Source organism: Theropithecus gelada, chromosome 14 (assembly GCF_003255815.1).
Source record: "Theropithecus gelada isolate Dixy chromosome 14, Tgel_1.0, whole genome shotgun sequence".
Classification (NCBI taxonomy): Eukaryota; Metazoa; Chordata; class Mammalia; order Primates; family Cercopithecidae; genus Theropithecus; species Theropithecus gelada.
Genome location: NC_037682.1, coordinates 15,860,044 through 15,868,252, shown reverse-complemented (window position 1 = coordinate 15,868,252; position 8,209 = coordinate 15,860,044). Strand labels below are relative to the sequence as shown.

The 8,209-nt window shown below is 47.7% G+C and overlaps 1 protein-coding gene across 3 annotated transcripts; it reads left to right on the top strand.

The window, feature by feature from the left end:
* The first annotated feature begins 3,538 nt into the window (after positions 1-3,538).
* On the top strand, positions 3,539-8,209 carry CLP1 (cleavage and polyadenylation factor I subunit 1). Of its 3 annotated transcripts, none has more exons than XM_025357788.1 (3): positions 3,539-4,239; positions 5,789-6,416; positions 7,112-8,209. In XM_025357788.1, the coding sequence occupies exons 2-3, from the start codon at positions 5,811-5,813 to the stop codon at positions 7,781-7,783; spliced, it is 1,278 nt and encodes a 425-aa protein (XP_025213573.1). In that variant the 5' UTR covers positions 3,539-4,239; positions 5,789-5,810; the 3' UTR covers positions 7,784-8,209. The 3 variants fall into 3 exon arrangements, with proteins under 3 accessions (XP_025213573.1, XP_025213575.1, XP_025213574.1); XM_025357790.1 differs by having other exon boundaries at positions 4,123-4,239; positions 5,789-6,224; XM_025357789.1 differs by having other exon boundaries at positions 4,139-4,239; positions 5,798-6,416; positions 7,112-7,783.

Below are 8,209 nucleotides of genomic sequence, written 5' to 3'. Positions count from 1 at the left end.
AGAAAAAGCTAGGTAAAGAAAGAATAGAGAAGTGCTCTTGTTTGGGCAACAGAAGAGAGGGGAAATAAAAGTAGAAAAAGAATTTGAAAAGCAATTGTTGAGGAGAACAATGAGAAGTGGGAAAAGGCAGATGGTTAGTTTTCAGGGCATGGATTGAAAGTTATTTTGTTTTGTTTGTTTTCTGAAATGGAAGCTCGCTCTGTTTCCCAGGCTGGAGTGCAATGGCGTGATTGCGAATCACTGCAACCTCCACCTCCTGGGTTCAAGTGATTCTCCCACCTCATCTTCCTGAGTAGCTGGGATTACAGGCACGCGCCACCATGCCTGGCTAATTTTTGTGTTTTTAGTAGAGACGGGATTTCGCCATATTGGTCATGCCGGTCTCAAACTCCTGACCTCAAGTGATCCACCCACCCTGGCCTCCTGAGGTGCTGGGATTACAGGCGTGAGCCACTGGGCCCAGCTCAGATTGAAAGTTTGGAAGCAGGCTGGGCACAGTGGCTCACGCCTGTAATCCCAGCACTTTGGGAGGCTGAGGCGGGTAGATCACCTTAGGTCAGGAGTTCAATACCATCGTGGCTAACATGACAAAACCCCTTCTCTACTAAAAGTACAAAAATTAGCTGGGCATGGTGGCGGATGCCTGTAATCTCAGCTCCTTGGGAGGGATGAGGCGGGAGAATTGCTTGAACCCGTGAGGTGCAGGCTGCAGTGAGCCGAGATCATGCCACTTCACTCCAGCCTGGGCAACAAGAGCGAAATTATGTCTCAGAAAGAGAGAAAGAGAGAAAGAGAGACAGAGAGGAAGGGAGGAAGGGAGGAAGGGAGAGAGAAAGAAAGTTTGGAAGCAAAAAGAAAATGATCAAGGATCTAGCTGGAGAGGAGAATAAGAACATATGATGGCAGTATTGTTTGGGGGTGGGGTGGAGATGGCAGGAGTGCTTGGTGAAAGATTCAAACTGAGAAAAGAGCTGGGTGCTGTGGCTCATGCCTGTAATCCCAACACTTTGGGAGACCGAGGTAGGTGAATCACCTGAGGTCAGGAGTTCGAGACCAGCCTGACCAACATAGCGAAACCCTGTCTCTACTAAAAATAGAAAAACTAGCCAGGTGCGGTGGTGGAAGCCTGTAATCTCAGCTACTTGGGAGGCTGAGGCAGGAGAACAGCTTGAATCCGGGAGATGGAGGTTGCAGTGAGCTGAGATTGCACCACTGCAATCCAGTCTGGGAGATAGAGTAAGACTCCATCTCAAAATAACAATTAAAAAAAAGGTGAAAGAAGAGAGTGTAGTCAACAACAGATGCTTTAAATGTTGTGTCCTGACTCTTTCTGTATTTTAGAAGCAAAATGGAGAGCAGTCTAAAGGAAGGGAGGGGTTTTTTCCCCTAAGTTCAGCTTGAGATGGTTATACAATATCCAAATAAAAATGACTTTCAGGTAACTGGGAGAAACTGCCTCAAGGGAGACAGTAGAGGTGAAGAAACAGATCTGGGAGATAGATTGCATGGAAAAAGGCGAGGATAAGCCCACTCAGGGAGAAAATTTGCAAATGGAAGACTGGAACTGAATTTTTAAAGAAGAGAAGATTAGGGGACACCCAATAGTTAATTGAAAAACTAATGCATAGGCTGGGCACGGTGGCTCATGCCTGTATTCCCAGCACTTTGGGAGGCCAAGGCGGGCTGATCACTTGATGGTGAAAACCCCATCTCTAGTAAAAATACAAAAATTAGCTGGGCATGGTGACACGTGCCTGTAATCCAAGCTACTTGGGAGGCTGAGGCAGGAGAATCACCTGAACCCAGGAGGCAGAGGTTGCAATGAACTGAAATTGCACAACTTCACTCTAGCCTGGGCAACAGAGCAAAACTCCATCTCAAAAAAAAAAAAAAAAAAGCTAAGGCATACATGTTGAATGAATGAAATAATTAAAGCAAACCATCAAAGAAAACTCAGAAGTGACAAGTGAGGATGGCACTGCTTGGGGAATGCTGCTAAGTAGGACCAGCAGGAGAAAATCTTTCTGGCGAACCAACCAGAAAATCTTCCCAGTCTCCTCAATATGAATTAACTACGTGAGCAGGACTGAAAAAAGTACTCACGTGTAAAGTGAAGATGACAATTACAGTACCTACTGCATAGGATTCTGGCGATGATTAAATGAATTTACACCTGAAAAGTCCATAGACCAGTATCTGGCATATAAAAGTATATAAATATGTTTGTTTTTTTGAGACAGAGCCTCGCTCTGTTGCCTAGGCTGGTGTGCAGTGACTTGATCTCGGTTCACTGCAACCTCTGCCTCCCGGGTTCAAGCGATTCTCCTGCCTCAGCCTCCCCAGTAGCTGGGATTACAGGCGCCTGCCACCACGCCTAGCTAATTTTTCTTTTTTTTTTTTTTTTTTTGAGACGGAGTCTCGCTCTGTCACCCAGGCTGGAGTGCAGTGGCCGGATCTCAGCTCACTGCAAGCTCCGCCTCCCGGGTTTACGCCATTCTCCTGCCTCAGCCTCCCGAGTAGCTGGGACTATAGGCGCCCGCCACCTCGCCCGGCTAAGTTTTTGTATTTTTAGTAGAGACGGGGTTTCACTGTGTTAGCCAGGATGGTCTCGATCTCCTGACCTCGTGATCCGCCCGTCTCGGCCTCCCAAAGTGCTGGGATTACAGGCTTGAGCCACCGCGCCCGGCCGCCTAGCTAATTTTTCTATTTTTAGTAGAGATGGGGTTTCACCATGTTGGTCAGACTGGTCTCGAGCTCCTGACCTCAGGTGATCCGCCCGTCTCGGCCTCCCAAAGTGCTGGGATTGCAAGCGTGAGCCACCGCGCCCAGCTTAAATGTTTACTATTATCATAACTGGACTCAGTTATGTTAATGTTTGGGCAAATCCCTGCACCTATCTTAGTCTCCTCCCCCATCTGAAATTGGATATAATAAAGCTGACTTTACAGGGCGGCTGTGAAAGAAGATGCCTGAAAGGGATCTGAAAAATGTTAAGTATTGCACGAATGAATGGTATTATAGTCCCTTCCCCCCAGCCTATAATAAAAACGTAAAAGCTGACATCAGATTTTTCTGTATTACAGACATTGTACTTAGTACTTTACAGGCACATTCCTGCAATCGTCAAAACAACTTTAGGTTGGGCACTGTTATTATCCCCACTTTGCAGACAAAAAACGATGTCATGCTTGAGCCCAGGAGGTCGAGGCTGCAGTGAGCCATGTTCGCGGCACTGTACTCCAGCCTGGGCGAGAGAGTGAGACGCTGTCTCAAAAATAAAAAGAAAAACAAACAAACAAGCAAAAAAGGATCTCAGAGAGATGAAGCCTGTGATTTGCTCAAAGTCACACAGTGATGTAAGCAGTATAGCAAATAATATAAGATTCCAAAGCCCAAGTTAGTAAAAAGAGGATTATAGACGTGGTGGAACCTGTTGGCTGAGGGGCAAATGACTGACCTGTAACTGTCAGAGGTTTACGGAGGGAAATGAGTGGCCAACAAAAATCCTCGTTTAGTGGGAGAGAGGTTGTTGGGTAACGACTGACTTGTAGCTGGAAGAAATCATCGGATTTTTATTCTTTTATTAAAGAAAAAAATTTTGAAATGCCTTCCATGTGCCAAGCACTGTGTAAGGTGGGAGACAACTACTCGGTGCAACCTCTGTCGGGCTGCTTTCCTCCGCTTTCCCTACCCCTAGGTTTCCCCCTGCCCAAACAGGATTTTGTGCTTCGTGGCTTGTCCAGGCAAGCAGGCCGTCGCGGGACCTAGACCTAGACAGTAAGTCCCCCTCTCTTCCGGGCCTCCCTTCTCTTTCCTGCGCTGCAGGGGAGCAGGAAATCTGGGGCGAGATTCCCGCCGCGGACGCGGATTGCCGAAGCCAGGTCCCTCGACCTGTCGCTGCCCAGCGCGGGGACTCAACCGCCACGCCTCCTCACCCCTCCCTCCGGCCTCACGAATAATGACGGCCGCCGCCCCTCCCACCCTTGGCGTCAAGTTCAAAACAATCCTTTGACTACAACTCCCAGAAGGCCGAGCGGCTTAGCGAGTGCACCCGCTCTCGGCTGTTCCGGCAAACTACACGTCCCAAAGGGCAGCGTGCGACCGCGTGTCCTTTCATAGCGCAAGTGCGGAACTGCGTTTGTTTCCGGCGTGTGTCTGGGCAAGAACCGCTTGTAGTTTGGTTTAAGTTCTGCACTGGAGGACCTTCTGGGTTTACCTGTTGGGCTCCTGGCTGCGCAGGTGAGTTAAAAAAGGGCAGGAACGCAACTGTCGCCTCCTTGTGGTCCGGGGAGATTTTGGTGTCTGGGGAGGTTGGGACAAATGCTGAACCTAGAGCTGCAGTCCAGGATCAGAAACAATTCATATCGTTTCCTTGTCGTTTTCTAGTTTACGAAGTGCTTTTTTTTCGTCCCACAATTCCTATAAACACTAAGAACAACACTGTATTTGAGGAAGTGTAAGTGCTTTCCAGTCGACAGCTTCAAAGGTTCAGAGAAGTTAAGTGATTGTCTAAAGACACTACTAGTAGTTACAGAGCCGAGGCTTATGCTGTTTTCTGAGTTCAAACCCGGTGTTCTTTGCTTTGCATCCCTATTGCAGACGCCCTTTCCTGTTGACTAAGATGATTGGGGTCTGGGCATCTGTTACCTTCTCAAGTCTGGAGTTTACCAATAGAATGATGGAGGGTGATATAATTAAATCTTCTGTCCATCTGTAGGTATGGTTTTTCTCTGATGTCTGAGACATTAATTCACGCAATGTATTGAGGTGTCTACAGTCTGTCAAGCTCTATTCTAAGTAGTATACAGTAGCAAACAAAAATGCCCAAGTCTTACATTTTGGGATGGGAAGGCGGGGAAAACATAATATATAGTGAGACAGATGGTGATAAGAAATATGGAGAGAATTAAAGCAAGGTAAGGGGAAACATTCATTGTATGTTTTTGTTTTGTTTTGTTTTGTTTTGAGACAGAGCCTAGCTCTGTCGCCCAGGCGGGAGTACAGTGGTGCGATCTCGCCTCACTGCAACCCTGCAACCTCCACCTCCCAGGTTCAAGTGATTTTCCTGACTCAGTCTCCTGAGTAGCTTGGACAACAGGCACTCACCACCATGCCTGGCTAATTTTAGTATTTTTTAGTAAAGACGAGATTTCACCATGTTGGCCAAGTGGGTCTTGAACTCGTGACCTCAGGTGATCTGCCCGCCTTGGCCTCCCAAAGTGCTAGGATTACTGGCGTGAGCCACCAGGCCTGGCCAATTTTTGCATTTTTTGTGGAGATGGGGTTTCACCATGTTGCCCAGGCTGGTCTTGTATTCTTGAGCTCAGGGGATCTGCCCAACTCAGTGCCCCAAAGTGCTGGGATTACAGGCCTAAGCCACTGTGCCTGGCCCATTGGATGATTTCTTTTCTTTTCTTTTCTTTTTTTGAGATGGAGTCTTGCTCTGTTGCCCAGGCTGGCGTGCAGTGGTGCAATCTCGGCTCTCTGCAACCTCTGCCACCTGGGTTCAAGTGATTCTCCTGCCTTGGCATCCCAAAGAGCTAGGATTACAGGCACCCACCACCATGCTCGGCTAATTTTTTTTTTTTTTTTTTTGTATGTTTAGTAGAGACGGGGTTCACCATGTTGGCCAGGCTAGTCTTAAACTCCCGACCTCAAGTGGTCCAGCCACCTCAGCTTCCCAAAGTACTGGGATTACAGGCATGAGCCACCACACCTGGCCCCATTGGATGTTTTTGTAACAGAGGACTGACTTACAATTGGGTCTGATATTTAATTTGTGTTCTAGGAGCAGCAGCTACACAGAAGAGATGGGAGAAGAGGCTAATGATGACAAGAAGCCAACCACTAAATTTGAACTAGAGCGAGAAACAGAACTTCGCTTTGAGGTGGAGGCATCTCAGTCAGTTCAGTTGGAGTTGTTGACTGGCATGGCAGAGATCTTTGGCACAGAGCTGACCCGAAACAAGAAATTCACCTTTGATGCTGGTGCCAAGGTGGCTGTTTTCACTTGGCATGGCTGTTCTGTGCAACTGAGCGGCCGCACTGAGGTGGCTTATGTCTCCAAGGACACTCCTATGTTGCTTTACCTCAACACTCACACAGCCTTGGAACAGATGCGGAGGCAAGCGGAAAAGGAAGAAGAGCGAGGTCCCCGTGTGATGGTAGTGGGCCCCACTGATGTGGGCAAGTCTACAGTGTGTCGCCTTCTGCTCAACTATGCAGTGCGTTTGGGCCGCCGTCCCACTTATGTGGAGCTGGATGTGGGCCAGGGTTCTGTGTCCATCCCTGGTACCATGGGGGCCCTCTACATTGAGCGGCCTGCAGACGTGGAAGAGGGTTTCTCTATCCAGGCCCCTCTGGTGTATCATTTTGGTTCCACCACTCCTGGCACCAACATCAAGCTTTATAATAAGGTGAGAGCCAGAGAAAGGTGAAGTGGAGGGAAGGGTTGCTATCAGGGTAGGAAACTGGGGAAGTTTACTAGTTTACACTGCATTTTCTCAGCTGGTATTTCTGCTGCATTACTTCAGAAAAGGCAGTTCCAAATATAAGTCAGTCTCAGATTGTTAAACATTTCTGTGGATCTATTCTTAGTAATTTGTTAGATTTTTACTTACGGCATAATACAGGAGGTAGAAGCAGCAACATAAAAATTAAATCCATGTTATGTTGTCAAAACTACAGCCATTAAAAGTGTCAGTTTTTCAGGCTGGGTGCAGTGGCTCATGCCTGTAATCCCACAACCTGGGAGGCTGAGGCAGGTGGATCACCTGAGGTCAGGAGTTGGAGAGCAGCCTGGCCAACATGGTGAAACCGAAACCTCGTCTCTACTGAAAATACAAAAATTAGCCGGGCGTGGTGGCCAGTGCCTGTAATCCCAGCTGTTTGGGAGGCTGAGGCAGGAGAATCACTGGAACCCGGGAAGTGGAGGTTGCAGTGAGCTGAGATCGCACCACTGCACTCCAGCCTGGGCAACAGAGTGAGACTCCATTTAAAAAAAAAAAAAGTCATTTTTCTTATATCTAAAAGCACTTATTCTAAAGAGGAACAAAGTAGCCATGGGTTTGTCTGGGTGTTTTTGTTCTTACCTGGATCCTCTCTTTTGCAGATTACATCTCGTTTAGCAGATGTGTTCAACCAAAGGTGTGAGGTGAACCGAAGGGCATCTGTGAGTGGCTGTGTCATTAACACCTGTGGCTGGGTCAAGGGCTCTGGTTACCAGGCTCTGGTGCATGCAGCCTCAGCTTTTGAGGTGGATGTCGTTGTGGTTCTGGATCAAGAACGACTGTACAACGAACTGAAACGGGACCTCCCCCACTTTGTACGCACCGTGCTGCTCCCTAAATCTGGGGGTGTGGTGGAGCGCTCCAAGGACTTCCGGCGGGAATGTAGGGATGAGCGTATCCGTGAGTATTTTTATGGATTCCGAGGCTGTTTCTATCCCCATGCCTTCAATGTCAAATTTTCAGATGTGAAAATATACAAAGTTGGGGCACCCACCATCCCAGACTCCTGTTTACCTTTGGGCATGTCTCAAGAGGATAATCAGCTCAAGCTAGTACCCGTCACTCCTGGGCGAGATATGGTGCACCACCTACTGAGTGTTAGCACTGCCGAGGGCACAGAGGAGAACCTGTCTGAGACGAGTGTAGCTGGCTTCATTGTGGTGACCAGTGTGGACCTGGAGCATCAGGTGTTTACTGTTCTGTCTCCAGCCCCCCGCCCACTGCCTAAGAACTTCCTTCTCATCATGGACATCCGGTTCATGGATCTGAAGTAGAGATCAGCAGGAAGCCTTGCTGCCTGGGACATAGAGATCTTCTGGCCACCCTTAGAGGCAGATGGGCTGAGATAAGAGACTCTGTTGGGGCCACCTGACCAGTAAACTGTGGACTAGTAGAAGTTCATATTCTACCTCTAAAAACAGGTAGTGGTAACCTGACTCTTCTAATCTGGAACCAAAAGGAAAACCATGAGACTCTAATTGGTTGCTTAGACTACCTAAGATGCCACTTTGAATTCTCTAAGACCCTGGAGAATTGCATTTCTTTCACTGTGCTAGTTTGTGGTTTTTAAAAATCAATGCTTTATATTCCATATAGGGTTCTTACCCATTTATCTAGGATGAAAGTGTGAATTAGAGGGACTCTTTCCAATAAAGTTCAAACTTAAAAATCATTTTAATAAATATTTTTGCCATGTCATA